The 16,484-nt window shown below is 38.9% G+C and overlaps 1 protein-coding gene and 1 long non-coding RNA gene across 2 annotated transcripts in view; one reads left to right on the forward strand and one right to left on the reverse strand.

Annotated features, from left to right (window-relative positions):
* Window positions 1-11,919, forward strand: part of Dpy (fibrillin-like protein dumpy) — a 102,950-nt gene extending 91,031 nt beyond the window's left edge. Inside the window, 24 exon segments of the mRNA XM_071772356.1 lie at window positions 205-528; window positions 1,008-1,334; window positions 1,506-1,826; window positions 1,923-2,192; window positions 2,494-2,682; window positions 2,763-3,116; window positions 3,383-3,595; window positions 3,750-3,947; window positions 4,031-4,225; window positions 4,475-4,843; window positions 4,972-5,187; window positions 5,281-5,472; window positions 5,579-5,791; window positions 5,880-6,062; window positions 6,417-7,001; window positions 7,091-8,038; window positions 8,482-8,850; window positions 8,934-9,389; window positions 9,479-9,667; window positions 9,883-10,121; window positions 10,212-10,482; window positions 10,595-10,833; window positions 10,960-11,146; window positions 11,239-11,919. Coding sequence (XP_071628457.1) covers window positions 205-528; window positions 1,008-1,334; window positions 1,506-1,826; window positions 1,923-2,192; window positions 2,494-2,682; window positions 2,763-3,116; window positions 3,383-3,595; window positions 3,750-3,947; window positions 4,031-4,225; window positions 4,475-4,843; window positions 4,972-5,187; window positions 5,281-5,472; window positions 5,579-5,791; window positions 5,880-6,062; window positions 6,417-7,001; window positions 7,091-8,038; window positions 8,482-8,850; window positions 8,934-9,389; window positions 9,479-9,667; window positions 9,883-10,121; window positions 10,212-10,482; window positions 10,595-10,833; window positions 10,960-11,146; window positions 11,239-11,477 — 7,286 coding nt within the window. The 3' untranslated portion in view covers window positions 11,478-11,919.
* The window catches only part of LOC139809455 (uncharacterized), an 88,180-nt gene that overhangs the window by 27,991 nt on the left and 43,705 nt on the right, over window positions 1-16,484 (reverse strand). The gene's annotated exons all lie outside the window — the stretch shown is intronic.

The raw sequence follows: 16,484 nt of genomic DNA on the forward strand, positions 1-16,484 counted from the left end.
GTAAGTAACCGCCCAGGGTACTCCAAACAACGCAAACACCTAAGAGTCATTATTATAGACGTCTAAAACTTAACGTCTAGATCTATGAGAGGGGTGAGTCTTTTGGACGTCTTTTTGAATGGCTCTTCGATTGTGTTTGTTATCTTTGAGATGTCTTTTTCTTAACTTTGAAACAAATAATGAATTTATTTTTTTCATCGCCAGCAACACCGGACGTAGAACCCATCAAGGACCCGTGTTACCCCTCACCGTGTGGATTGAACTCGCAGTGCGCGGTATCCGCCGACAATACACCCTCCTGCTCCTGTTTGCCCACCTTCATAGGATCTCCACCCAATTGTAGACCCGAATGCCATGTAAACAGCGAATGTCCCACCAATCGAGCATGCATTAAGCAGAAATGTACCGACCCGTGCGTTGGATCGTGCGGATTCAATGCACTATGCCAAGTCACTTTGCACCAAGCTCGATGCACCTGTCCCGAACCATACACTGGAGACCCATTCACAGTTTGCTCTGAGATAATATGTAAGAAAATCCCCGCTTTACCCGTATCAACTGATCTGATGGATATTACTCTGGCATCTTGTTCAACATTTTGATCTCTAAAACTTGATTTCTTGATCTCTAGATCTTGTAAATATCATTATTGTACATAACTGATGTTTCTAAAAGAGCTGCACGTCAGTTTCTTTTGTCACATATTGATCTTGCATCATTTTTCAAATATTATACTCAACTACTTATCATATACCGATATGCGCAAAATATCTTTTTGAATATATGTATTATACATGTTGCACCTTTATATACATGTATAAAAGACATGTACGATGCATGAAACAAATGTACATTTATTTACTTTTATTCTTATATGCAAATATCTCTATTTTTCTGGAAATGTTAATTTACGTTATAATGTATATTATAATATACACTGCATGCAAGAACTTTAAATCGTAGCTACGAATGTGAAATTAATTATGCGTTTTCTATTGTTATTTTAGCAACTCCAGCACCGCCAGTACCGTCTAGACCGTGCAGTCCTTCACCATGTGGAATAAACACGTATTGCCACGAGAGATTCGACACGGCCATTTGCGAGTGCGTACCGAACTACAGAGGCAATCCGTACCAAGGCTGTCAACCCGAGTGCCTAATGAATACCGATTGCCCGAAATCGCAAGCGTGCATAAAGACGAGATGTCAAGATCCTTGCCCTGGTACTTGCGGCGTTGGTGCGATCTGCACCGTATCCAATCACGTCCCCATTTGCTCGTGCCCGTTGCCGACGATCGGAGACGCTTTCACGCTATGCCAAGTCCCTGTGGAAGGTAACTTTGCTACCCATATCTCTAATTACGTCATTATTTAATCTTTTATCTCTCAACGTGAATCAAAGAAGTTGAATCTCGCACGTAAAAAGTTAAACAAAGCTACATTTCTTAAGCCTCTTTCTTTTCTCCTTATGACGAACGTTATTAATTGCTTATTTTTGTATTCAGATACTAAAGAAACAGATCCATGCTATCCATCACCGTGCGGACCGAATACTGTCTGCGAGAAAGTTGGCAATACAGCAATTTGTAAATGTTTGCCTGGGCTGCAAGGTGTTCCAACGAGTGTAACTGGTTGTCATCCGGAATGCGTTCTCAGCTCGGATTGTCCGGGCGACAAAGCTTGCATACAGAGTAAATGCAAAGATCCCTGCTCTCAGAATGTATGCGGCAGCAAGGCAGTGTGTAAGACGATCAATCACAGCCCACTTTGCAGCTGCCCGTCTCCGTTGATCGGCAATCCCTTCGAGGAATGTTATACAAAGATCGGTAAATATAGAAAAAAATTAGATCTGATATAAAATATATTATATTGTATTCTCTAATTATTTTCCTGTTGTTCAAAAACACGCGTTTTTGTTTTAGAAACCAATCCTTGCAGTCCATCGCCTTGCAATTATAACGGCGAGTGCAGAGTGAGAAATGGCGTCGCGATTTGCATCTATCCTGAGTGCGTTATTAACTCAGACTGTTCGCGTGATAAAGCCTGCTTCTCACAAAAATGCAGAGATCCCTGCATCGGCGCGTGCGGCATCAATTCTATCTGTCAGACCGTTAATCACAAACCAATTTGTTCCTGCCCTGTTGGATTCACGGGCAATGCGCGAGTTCAGTGCACAATTCCAGCCCTTGAAGGTACATTTGTATATAGAATATACTGACGACCTATATATTTTTTTTGAAATTTCGACATGCAGTGTTATTATTGTAATTTATTATTTTGCAAATTCAAACTAATCTAACTGTATTTAACGAAATATTGATATATTAATATCTAAAGAAATTATTCTGCCTAACAAAGTATTAATATCTCTATATTTTTGGTAATAATATCTCTCTATTAATATATCAAGAAATAATTAATTTTAAAGTTAAATTAAGAGATATGTTTTTTATTGTGTGCGATAAAATTTTAATTTTAATTATATCTTTGCAGAACCAATCCCAGAATGCACACAAAATTCCGAGTGCTCGAACGACAAGACTTGCTTCAATCAAAAGTGCGTTGACCCGTGTACTCTCGATTCTTGTGGCCTTAATAGTCGCTGCCATGTACAAATGCACAGAGCTATATGTGTCTGCAATGATGGCTACACAGGATATCCTCAGCAATATTGCCATCAACGTACGTTAAACAAATATATTTAACTGACATATTTCTTTCTGCTGTTATATAATCAACTTTATTAATATTTTCTTTTACAGTCGGTTGTCGCAGCGATAGCGAATGCTCATTGATTCAATCTTGTATTAATAACGAGTGTATTGATACCTGCCTGGTTACACAGTGCGGTGTTAACGCATTATGTACCGCAGACGGATATCATAAGACTCGATGTTATTGTCCTGATGGATATACGGGTAATCCTTACGAAATATGCGAAAGGCCTGAGTGCACTAGCGACAACGATTGTGCTTCTTCTTTGGCCTGCCGCAACTTGAGATGCGTCAATCCTTGTAACTGTCCACCACCAGCATTGTGCAATGTCGTCAATCATCGACCAATATGTAAATGTCCACCTGGTTACGTGGGTAATCCTTATACTTCGTGTCTCATGGGTAAGAATCCTTTTTAATATAAGTTTTATAAAAAAGTTTGTAAAGCATACTAAAAACATATTAAATTAGGAAGTAATATTTACTCTGTAAAATGAGAAATAATGATATAAAGAATTATATTGTTAAATTATTGTTACTAAAAAGTTGAGAACTTACATTTATTATAACAAATAATAATTTAGATTAGACTGCTTTTTAAAAAAATTGTTAAAATGGCTAACAATTATGATTTAGTAATACTTATACAATATTTATTGCTATTCTAGATCTATTAGAACCAGAGGTCGAATGTCAAGTCGACGCCGATTGTCCCAGCAAATTGGCATGTTTCAATGGTATTTGCAAAGATCCATGCGCAGAAACGAAACCATGTATTGTTAGTGCCAAATGTAGCGTCGTAGATACCTTACCGATGAGAACAATGATCTGCGAATGTCTACCGAACTTTGCTGGCGATGCCACCGTTGCTTGCGTGCCAGGTAGATTTTTATTCAAACAAATATATATATTAATATAGAAAAACATCTAAAATTAATAAAATAAATTACTTTTTTTTTTAATGAATAAAATGATTCAGTATATGACAAAAGCGTTGAATAAAAACTGAATTGTGAATATTTTGTATATTTTTAGTGGACAAACAAATTGCAGCGATATGCGAGAGTGATTCGCAATGTACACCAGACATGGCCTGTCTAAATCGTCGGTGCATCAATCCGTGCACCGTTAATCCATGTGCAGCGAATGCAGAGTGTCACATTGAAAATCATCGCCGCATATGTCAGTGTCCTCACGGATATGTCGGCGATCCGTTCATAAATTGCTATGAAGGTACCGTATCGCATTCTTTTCCATTTTTTTTTATGTAAGCGGGGTTGTGCGTTTCTTATATTTCTCTCCTTTCTCATCCACAGAAAATATAGTTCTTCCGGAATGCAGAGTAAACACCGAGTGCCCGTCTGACAAAGCGTGCATAAATCAACTATGCCAAGATCCGTGCTCCAGCAATCGCTGCGGTTTAAACGCGGAATGTATCACAATCAATCATCATCCTTCTTGTCACTGCCAACACGGTTTAGCCGGTGATCCGCAAGCTCAATGCTTCAGACGTAAGTTTCTTACAGATTTCTCATTTTTAAGAATTGTCATAGTTCTATAAGAAATTAATGTATGCATAAATCTTGAGATGAGATTAAAATAATCATTTTCTTTAACTTGTTTTAAACAACAAGTCTGATGCATATTAATGGCAAAATAAAGATCTCAAATGTATTGAAAACTAATCTAAAAGCTTCTTATTACTTTGGATATTGCACTCAATCGTTAACTTTCATTTCTCTCTCTTTCTTCTTTTTTAGCGGAATGTAAAACAGACAACGATTGTCCTTATGACAAGACCTGCCGGAACGACAACTGCGTCACTCCGTGTCTCATCGGTGATGTTGTGTGCGGTCGGGGTGCGGAATGCACAGCGGTGTCTCACAGAGCTCAATGCATTTGTCCGCAAGGTACTCAAGGCGATCCACGCGTGGCCTGCATCTCCGCGATCTGCCATTATAATGAAGATTGCGCCGATCACGAGGCTTGCGATAGACTGAACAGAGTCTGTAGACCGGTTTGCGATGACGATGCATGTGGCGAAGCCGCGATTTGTGTCGCGCGCGATCATCAGCCGAAGTGCACGTGTCCTCCGGGTACTACCGGAAATCCGTATATAACATGCATTGGTATGTTGATTCTTAAAGTGTTATTTTATTGTTGATTTTATTGAAAAAGAGTTGAGTTTAAATTGATCGACAAAAAATAGCGATGGTTTCAAGATATTCCGTGCAATACATATATATGTGATTCTTAGGTGAACCTTCCATTGAGCCGGAATGCACGCAGGACAGCGATTGCCCATTGGATTTGGCTTGCATTAACAACAAATGTCAAGACCCGTGCTTGTCCGCCGGTATGTGCACCAGTGAACAAGAGTGCAGAGTCCTGAACACGGCACCGCTTCGTACGATGATCTGCTTGTGTCCACCGAACACGATCACCGATGTTAACGGCCAGTGCAAGCAGATTGGTACGTGTCAGTCTTAAACTGCGTCGGCATCAGAAATAACATTTCGTGTAATGTTAGTCAATATTCTTTTTTACTATAACGGATGCGTTGCAGTGTTGGGCGACGTACAATGTCATCTCGATCAAGATTGCGCCAACCACGAGACGTGTCTGGACGGAAAATGCGTGGATGCCTGTTTGACAACTCAGTGCGGTTTTAACGCGCAATGTAAATCCACGTCACATACTGGTATCTGCTTCTGTTCTCAAGACTTCACCGGCAACGCTTACATAGAATGCATAAGAGGTAAATGCGAAAATTGAAATCACAAGTTGAAGCGTTTCTTGCAATTATTATTATCTTTTATTTTCTTAGGACGTATGTGTCATTAATTATATAATTTTTGTTGCAGTTTCGCTCGCTCCATTGCCAGGACCTCGACCAGAATGCTACACGAATAGCGAATGTGCGCGCGATAGGCAATGCATAAATTCACTCTGCGTAAATCCGTGCGTTGCTGGCGATCCTTGCGGCAGGAGCTCTCTATGCCACGTCGACAATCATAATCCGATTTGCAAGTGTCCGATCGGCTACATCGGCGATCCCACGACTAAGTGCATACCACGTAAGGATCGTTATAATTAAAGATTATATTTTTCGAGAAATCGTGTTTTAAACAGTTTTTTTTCATATTACGATATTTTTGATCGCAGCGGAGATCACGCCCGAGTGCGTATCGAATAGCGAGTGTGCAGGAAACTATGCATGCGTCAATAGTGCGTGCATTAATCCCTGCAACTGCGGACCCAACGCCAAGTGTAACGTCGTAAATCATTATCCTTCTTGCGTGTGTCCACCGGGCTATTCTGGAAACCCTCAGTTAGGATGCTTCAAGCGTAAGTAGCATTTGTTCTATCTTCTTTGTACAGCAAGTGTAGTTATTAATGTTAACAGTACACTGTTAAAATTGTAGTCAAATTATACTCATTTTGAGTTATTTGAATCATTCCTATAGATTGCCACTGCTCCTGCTCAATATGTCATTAATTTAACTAAATCAATAAAGTTAAAATAATAGTTTTGTGTTAAAATAATAAATTTTGACACACATGGTAATTAAAAATAATAAAATGTTATTTAATTCAAAGTATTGGTTTAAATTTTGTCCTTTAATATTTAACAGTGTATATTTTATATCACAAAAATCCCTCAATTTTTAACGCATTTCTAATTGCGATTGTCTATTTCAGTTGACTGCGAATCTGACAGCGAGTGCGACTACGCGGCTACCTGCTACAACGGCCAATGTGTGAACCCTTGCATCTTGGACAATAAATGTGCCATCAACGCAGAATGCTACGGCAAGAATCATCGATCGGCTTGTCGTTGCGGTCCAGGTTATTACGGCAATCCGCAGGCTCATTGCCAGAGAGTCGAATGTAACACTGACCACGATTGTCCCAATAATCTGGCTTGTAACGATGGCCGGTGCATAAATCCGTGCGCCGAGAATTCGCTCTGCGCGCAAAATGCCGTTTGCTACGTCCAGGATCACGTTGCGTCCTGCCGTTGTCCTGAAAACATTCCGCTGGGCAATCCGTTCTCCTATTGCGAGCGACACGCCGTAGAGGAATTCGAGCCGGAGTGCAGAGTTGACATCGACTGTTCGGATAAGTTGGTGTGCATCCGGGAAAAGTGTATCGATCCTTGCCCGGTCATCAAGCCGTGTCTTGAGAACGCTCGTTGCGACGTTCTCGATACGGTTCCTGTAAGGACTATGATTTGCACTTGCCCGGAGGGTTGGATCACCGACGTCGACGGTGTATGCAGGCCAAGTAAGCGAAGCTAGATACCATTTGAATTTCAGAAATAATATAAATGTTTGAAAATAATTCATAATTCATAATTTATTCAAATTTTATAGTACAATTGACGGTCATTGGAACGTGCACGACGAACGACGATTGCAGCGATCGCGAGGCGTGCATCAACAGGCAATGTCGAAACCCGTGTAACTGCGGTACCAACGCCGCTTGCTACGTGAGGAACCACAAGCCAATCTGCTCGTGCGAGCAGGGCTATCAAGGCAATCCTGAAATCGCCTGTCACTCCGTCGAATGCCGGCACGACAGCCAGTGCACGCTCGACAAGACCTGCGAGAATAACAATTGTGTGAACCCGTGCCTGGTCAAGGACCCGTGCGGCACCAATGCCGAGTGCTTCCCGAACAACCACGTGGCTGACTGCCGCTGCCGCAAGGGCTATCACGGCAATCCTCTGGATCGCTGCCGCGTGATCGGCTGCTACAGCAACGGCGATTGTCCAGGTGATCACTCGTGCATCAATATGCAGTGCATCGATCCCTGCATCCATGACAATCCCTGCTCGCCTCGCGCGGAATGCAGGGTCCTGAACCACCTGCCAATATGCCGCTGCCCGTCGGGCTTCACCGGAAACCCGTACGTCAACTGCCAGCCGGAAGTCAGGCCCGAGTGCAGGGAAGACAGTGACTGTCCGGACTCACTCGCCTGTCTGAGCAACAAGTGTCAGATTCCATGTCCGATTATACAACCGTGCACCGAACCGTCCGAGTGTCGTGTCCTGCCGACGCATCCGATACGCACCATGGTATGCGTGTGTCCTAGCGGGTACGTCAGCAGCGGCAGCGGCACTTGCCGGGCCACCACGCCGATCCTGAAGGTCGAGTGCACCAAGGACGACGACTGTCCCTCGGAACGGTCCTGCGTGAACGCGATCTGCAGGGATCCTTGCGCGTGCGGGCCCAATGCGGTTTGCAATGTCATCAATCACAAGCCGATATGCTCATGCACGCTGGGATACGACGGAAATCCTGATATTCTTTGTACAAGAGGTAAGTTTCCGCTTAGAGAGAGCGCCATTTCCTTTGGTTTAAGACACGTTAGTAAAACTTGCGAAAACCCTGATGGAAATATTTTACTGAAAATATATAATAAAAATGTATAATGAAATTTTATTGAAATGTATTTAAAATTCTCAAATGACCCCATTTCATTATTATTCCATCAGTATTTCAGTAAAAATTCAGTTTTACTTAAATTCAATTTTCATGACACCTAATATTAAAAAAAAATTTTTATTACTTTTTAATGGTATAATTTAACTTTCCTTATATTTTACAGTATTACATTCAATAAAATTTTTCAATAACTTTCATTTCACTTTTCATCGATTTCATAGTATTTCCAGCAAAATATTTCCATCAGGAAGTCTTATATTTTAATTATAATTATATATCAATTATTGTGTAAAATAATGTTGTATTTTGATATTTAGTTGCAGGATGCAGAACGGACGGCGATTGCAGCGGTTCGCACGCGTGTGTCCAACGCAACTGCGTGCCGGCGTGCTCGCCGTTTTTGGCTTCCTGCGGCAAGAACGCGGTGTGCCACGGCATTAATCACAAGGCTATCTGCGAATGTTCACCTGGCTATGGTGGCAATCCGCGGGTCTCCTGCGTCCTACTAGGATGCAGATCTAACTCTGACTGCCCTACCAATAAGGCTTGCATCAACAATCGTTGTGAAAATCCTTGCGTACAGAATCCATGTACCGGCAATATGGACTGTAACGTTTACAATCACGTTGTGGAATGTGCTTGTCCGCCTGGCTACGTCGGCGATGTTAAATCAGGATGTACTAAAGGTAAAAGGATGAAATCCGCTTTATCTTCATTCAAATCAATATATAATTGATCCTTCGATTTTAATCTCTTGTTCCTCTTATAGTTAAGGAGAAATGCAAGGCAGACAACGAATGCCCATCCCAGACCGCGTGTTTCAACGGACAATGCATCAATCCGTGCACTAAGATCGCACCGTGCGGCATTAACGCCGAATGTAAAGTCCTGGACACCAGTCCGATCAGAACAATGATATGCGAATGTCTCCCAGGATACCGTGGAAACGCGATTGTCCGCTGCGATCCAGTTCCAGCGGAAATATGCCCGCTCGGGAAGGGCCAGATTCGCGATGAATACGGCAATTGCATCTGTCCGCTTGGATTCGGTAAAGACGCGAACGACGTTTGCATACCTTGTCGCAGACAGTCTAACATGGTGATAAACGAGGAAGGCTATTGCGTGTGCGACTTGGAAAAGGGCTTCAGCATAGACGAATACGGTCGCTGCGTGTGCCCGACGCGATACGGATACGGAATAGACACACACGGATATTGCAGACAGAGTAAGCCGGCCGTTTAATTTCATATATCGATCAAGGGATGTTTCCCCTCTCACATGATTTCGCTAATTTATCGTCGCGGTTAATTTCAGTTGGTATAATTGAATGCAGACGTAATGATGATTGCGCCGATGACAGATACTGCGATAAAGTCACTCATACTTGTCAAGATCCCTGTAAGAAGCAACAGTGTGGCGTACACGCGCTCTGCAACGCTACCAGACACCAAGCTGTTTGCATCTGCGTCAACGGTTACTTGGGCAATCCGTACACCCAATGCTGTACGTTGAAAATTTGCAAAAATAAGCATGTGATCTCGGTTATTAATTTGCAAATATTCATAAGATTTGATACATAAGCTTTCAGATAGGACAGGATATAGTTTGTTATTTTTAACCTATTTTTTTTTATCAAGAACTGCGTTTTTAAATAATGACAAGTTAATCGGAGCAATGTTTGAGGAATCGTTTTAATGCATATCTTTAACATTCTTCAGACGACAGAAAGGATGGCCGAACAGATTTCCCTAGACCGGAAATGGACGTGAGCTGCCTGTCGGATGGAGTACAGGTCGTAATACATCTGCAGGATCAAGACTTCGACGGGGTTTTGTACGTTAAAGGACGTAGCAAAGACGAACAGTGCAGACGAGTTGTCTCGATACCGGCCGAAACTGATCACAAAACAGAGACGTTCAAAGTTGCATTTGGCAATTGCGGACTTATACACGTGAATGTTAGTTGAATAGCATTGTATTTTAATTGTATCAATGGCTTATTGTATCACACACGAAAGATATTTACATTATTTTGATTCATCTTTCAGGGACAGGCTAGCTTCGTGCTTGTTATACAGAAACATCCGAAATTGATGACTTATAAAGCACAAGCTTATCATATTAAATGTATATATCAAACTGGAGAACAAAACGTTACCCTCGGCTTTAATGTATCCATGTTGACGACTGCTGGAACAATTGCTAACACCGGTCCACCACCTATATGCGTAATGAAAATAGTTGCACAGAATGGAAATGAAATTAATTCGGCCGAAATTGGGGATAATTTAATGCTCCAAGTGGAAGTTCAACCTTCAAGTAAGTATTGAATTTTACTTATAGCAACGCTTCGTATGTGCTTTTAATTACTATTCCAGCACTAGGCTACTTTTGCTGTACAATACCATAAATAAACAATAATATATTGCAGCTATTTATGGTGGATTCGCGCGAAATTGCGTCGCTAAAACTATGGAAGATAATTTGGAGAACGAGTACATCGTAACGGATGAGAATGGTTGCGCGACAGATCCCACGATATTCGGAGAATGGGAACAAAATCCTGAGACTCAATCGTTAATGGCTAGCTTTAACGCGTTCAAGTTCCCCAGCAGCGACAATATAAGATTCCAGTGCAATATACGCGTGTGCTTCGGACGCTGTCAACCTGTGAGTACTCGCTCGCACCTCATAATTTGCAAACATTTTATACGCATAAGTCAAAATGCAAATTCTGACAATAAAAATATTAATGTTTTTAAAATAAAAACGTAAATGTATCTTTTCTATTAACAGGTAAATTGTCGCGGTTATAACGCCTTCGGTCGTCGTCGCAGAGACGTTGATTCCGAGAATAATGACACATCTCTAAGTGTATCTGATGGATATGAAGGTCAACTTCGTGAAGAGATAACTATTCAATCGAACTTAATATTCACTCTGGAAAGGAGAGAGGAGAGGTATACAGCAGATCCAGCTGAAGGTAAGGCATAGTATGCGCAAAGAAATAACAACTTTCACGTATAACGAATAAAGAAAGTAATAATCATTCTTGCTTCTTTTGCTACATTGCAGCTCCTTCAGCCCAAAGAGTGGAAGATATCTGTGTTTCTATGGTCGGCTTTATCATAGCATTAATAATTACGGCGCTTTTAGCACTGGTTGCCGTAGCTATCGCTGTGTCATGCTGGCTTATGGCGTATCGACGTCAGCCAAAGACTGCTGGACCACTGCCACACCCACCAGAGTTCCCAAACCCCTTGTTCACTACTGAATCTGTAGCTGAACCTTCTCCTGACTATCACCTATCGTAAGTCCCTTAGAGTAATATTTTATAAATAACATAAATTTTTTATAATTCTCGTGGAATGCATCTCAGACCATTCGTCCTATTGGTCGGTTTTGTATTTCTGTATACAACTCCTCCAATGACTATCACTTCGTCTCTTTGTACTCTTCTTTTCAAGGGTTCAAACAATAAAAGTCACTGTTATACATTACGAGTCATGATATATACATACTATTTATGGTGATGGTTTGCTTCCATTATCTACTTGCAAGCAAAAACACGGGACTATCTCTTTCGTGCATTTTTCCTGTATTATTTTCTCTAGTCAGTGGAGGATTTGTTAAATATAATGCTGCGAATTTAATTCCTGTGTAAAGTCAACGAATTAGTCTAATATAGCTTTCTTATTGCGAAAATAGGTAATTGTACATTTTATCTAATAAAACGCTAACGAAATATTTTTAAAAATTTTGGTTATTTTTTTTCCCTTCTTCCTCCATTATAGTTTGTGATGTGTATGAAGTTAGCATATCAATTGTCAGCATATAAAAAAAAAAGTAGAGTTCTCTTTGCATACAACCGAGTTCTATAGTTCCTGATAATTTTTAACAATAGTTCTGGTCATTAAATATAAATAAACTGAAGTTGAGAAATGATATGCTAACTTCCCGCGAAGTTAGCATATCATATAATTTTTTCAGAATAAATTTTATAGTTCTTGACGAGTTCTATAGTTCTGTAACATAGTTCTGACCATTAACTATCTCTAAATAATTATTAACAATTATTATCAGCATATCACTCGTACTACAGTGATATGCTATGCTTCTGCGACAAGTTCTCGGCTCGTTCGAAATTTTAAACAATAGTTCTGAACGAGTGATATGCTGATAACAATTGTTAATAATTATTTAAAGGTTGCCAGTGGTCAGAACTGTACGGAACTATCGTCAGGGAATTCAGAACTATTGTTTAAAATTTCGAAGGAGCCGAGAACTTGTCGCAGAAGCATAGCATATCACTCTAGTACGAGTGATATGCTGATAACACGTGTTAATAATTATTTAAAGGTTGCCAGTGGTCAGAACTGTACGGAACTATCGTCAGGGAATTCAGAACTATTGTTTAAAATTTCGAAGGAGCCGAGAACTTGTCGCAGAAGCATAGCATATCACTCTAGTACGAGTGATATGCTGATAACACGTGTTAATAATTATTTAAAGGTTGCCAGTGGTCAGAACTGTACGGAACTATCGTCAAGGGGTTCAGAACTATTGTTTAAAATTTCGAAGGAGCCGAGAACTTGTTGCAGAAGCATAGCATATCACTCTAGTACGAGTGATATGCTGATAACACGTGTTAATAATTATTTAGAGATAGTTAATGGTCAGAACTGTACGGAACTATCGTCAGAGGGTTCAGAACTATTGTTTAAAATTTCGAAGGAGCCGAGAACTTGTCGCAGAAGCATAGCATATCACTCTAGTACGAGTGATATGCTGATAACACGTGTTAATAATTATTTGAAGGTTGCCAGTGGTCAGAACTGTACGGAACTATCGTCAGGGGGTTCAGAACTATTGTTTAAAATTTCGAAGGAGCCGAGAACTTGTCGCAGAAGCATAGCATATCACTCTAGTACGAGTGATATGCTGATAACACGTGTTAATAATTATTTAAAGGTTGCCAGTGGTCAGAACTGTACGGAACTATCGTCAGGGAGTTCAGAACTATTGTTTAAAATTTCGAAGGAGCCGAGAACTTGTCGCAGATGCATAGCATATCACTCTAGTACGAGTGATATGCTGATAACACGTGTTAATAATTATTTAAAGGTTGCCAGTGGTCAGAACTGTACGGAACTATCGTCAGGGGGTTCAGAACTATTGTTTAAAATTTCGAAGGAGCCGAGAACTTGTCGCAGAAGCATAGCATATCACTCTAGTACGAGTGATATGCTGATAACACGTGTTAATAATTATTTAGAGATAGTTAATGGTCAGAACTGTACGGAACTATCGTCAGAGGGTTCAGAACTATTGTTTAAAATTTCGAAGGAGCCGAGAACTTGTCGCAGAAGCATAGCATATCACTCTAGTACGAGTGATATGCTGATAACACGTGTTAATAATTATTTAAAGGTTGCCAGTGGTCAGAACTGTACGGAACTATCGTCAGGGGGTTCAGAACTATTGTTTAAAATTTCGAAGGAGCCGAGAACTTGTCGCAGAAGCATAGCATATCACTCTAGTACGAGTGATATGCTGATAACACGTGTTAATAATTATTTAAAGGTTGCCATGGTCAGAACTGTACGAAACTATCGTCAGAGGGTTCAGAACTATTGTTTAAAATTTCGAAGAAGCCGAGAACTTGTCGCAGAAGCATAGCATATCACTCTAGTACGAGTGATATGCTGATAACACGTGTTAATAATTATTTAAAGGTTGCCAGTGGTCAGAACTGTACGGAACTATCGTCAGGGGGTTCAGAACTATTGTTTAAAATTTCGAAGGAGCCGAGAACTTGTCGCAGAAGCATAGCATATCACTCTAGTACGAGTGATATGCTGATAATAATTGTTAATAATTATTTAGAGATAGTTAATGGTCAGAACTATGTTACAGAACTATAGAACTCGTCAAGAACTATAAAATTCATTCTGAAAAAATTATATGATATGCTAACTTCGCGGGAAGTTAGCATATCATTTCTCAACTTCCATTTATTTATATTTAATGACCAGAACTATTGTTAAAAATTATCAGGAACTATAGAACTCGATTGTATGCAAAGAGAACTCTACTTTTTTTTTGATATGCTGACAATTGATATGCTAACTTCATACACATTAGTTTGTGACGTATAAATAAATACATATATAAAATATAATTTTGCAATTCATAAATTTATTTTAGTGACTTACTCTTTATAATACATATACATATATGTATAAGATGTTTCTTAATAATATCGTTAGATATAATTTACAACAAGCTTACAAAGCATTATTTTATTATATGAAATGAGAAAGCTAATAATATCAATATTTATAGAATTTTATATCGCGAAATATATATTTTATACAATTTGCAACAAATGTAATGTTATATAAATAATTTTACATATAATTTGAGTTTTATTGGCCAATATCTTAACTCTAACATTATTTGACATATACGTTTTCCCCAATCAATGTTTTTATTATATACCTTTTATATATGTATTTATTATCAATAACTTGACTTATTGAGTCCTTTTTATTATTGAATGCCCTTGCCGTATGCAAACTTAAACGTACGCTTTTCATCAAGAAATGTTTTTAAAACTTTTTATAGATAATGTATATTAATATGATAATATAGATTTAGATGAAAAAAGTAATACGCGAACATGCGTCGAAAACTTGTTGTTATTAACATCTTTTTTAACATTTTTACAAATTTACAAGTGACCAACCCGTAAAATCTGTCACTGTTTACTTGCCATTTTATAAATATTTGACTGTCTTCGTCCAATATTATTCAGTTATTAATGATTCAATTATTAATAATTCACGAATATTCAAACGAGATCTAGTTGCGTTGCAAGCTCGTGGCAATTTTCCATAAGTATACCAACTCGACGATTACACATGCACGTTATCGTAAATCAATTATTAACGGTAAGACTAAGTATACTGTATCATCTTAAGCGGCGTGCGTGTTACATTGTCAATATTTATAGCGTTATATCGCAATTCTATGATCGTCATTCGTGTTCATAAATTCCTATCCTTTCAATCTTTGTTATACTCGAATTCAGCCCCATTCATTTTTCGTCTCTTAAATAGCGTCATATCCTCGATGAATTTTCTATCACGCTATTTTGTACGATTTTTGTAACAGACACGATATGTTCGCAGTATATTCGCCAATTAAGAATGTCGATGTGAACATACGATGTGACACAACGATACAGAACTGTTTCTATAATCAAGCAAAACATTTTCCGATTGTTAATGCTGTATTTATTATCACTATTTCGATCTGCTATAATCTTTTATCACTACTTTTCTCTTCGCGTTCGACGACATTGATGACATTCTGTAGTTAACGATACTGTACATAAAAAGATGATCATGTGTGTATATACAATTATATGCGTATCTGTATTATACGTTATTTAGATTTAAACTATAGGTCGTAACCGAATTTAGGAGTCAACGCAGCGAAAGCAAAAACGGATCTGTTTCGCGTCGAGATTTATGATTAATATCAACGATCATAATAATTGCGAATTGGTCAATCCAAAATTGCCTAATGTCACCTTAAAGTATACATGTACGTTCATTCTCAATTTATGGGGAAACGACGATAACTTTTGCTTAATATCTAGTCATTAGATCGTTAGTTTGACCTGAATTTGGGTCATTAAAAGGACGAACCATTTAACATTTTTTTTATAATTTAAATTATTTATAAAAATTATTTATACAAATTCTCTCGAAACTTCCAATTCTGTAAACACTGTATACTGAATTACTGAATAAATGTGTGCAAATGTGTACCGCCGCTTTGCAAGCAGCTAGCCTATTGCGAAATAGGTAATTTCACAAAAAGGCTGCGACATATGTAAGACATTATATTAACGAGCAAGAACAATGGGATAGTATATTACCTCAGGCAACGTTAACATATTATAATTGCATGATTAACAAAAGTACGGTGTATATTATTAATTAGATAATGTAGTTGTTTCTGTACATTAACTTAAAATTGTATATGTATAGGAAAGTTCCCTAGAAAAAAAATTCAATATAATGAAGCTTGAGATAAATGAAGTAAATAAGAAAGTAGAAATAATAATGAACTATATAAAAGTAAGTAAACTCATTTAAAAGTGAGCTTATAATATATATTATATATTTAATAACATGAAATTCGTTACAGAATAAATCCGAGTCCAAACTCGAAAATCTGATGGATTTTTCAATTGATTCGAGCGACCAAGATACTCCATAATAATTGATGTAGATCGTGATGTAGATTGA

Source organism: Temnothorax longispinosus, chromosome 3 (assembly GCF_030848805.1).
Source record: "Temnothorax longispinosus isolate EJ_2023e chromosome 3, Tlon_JGU_v1, whole genome shotgun sequence".
Taxonomy (NCBI): Eukaryota; Metazoa; Arthropoda; class Insecta; order Hymenoptera; family Formicidae; genus Temnothorax; species Temnothorax longispinosus.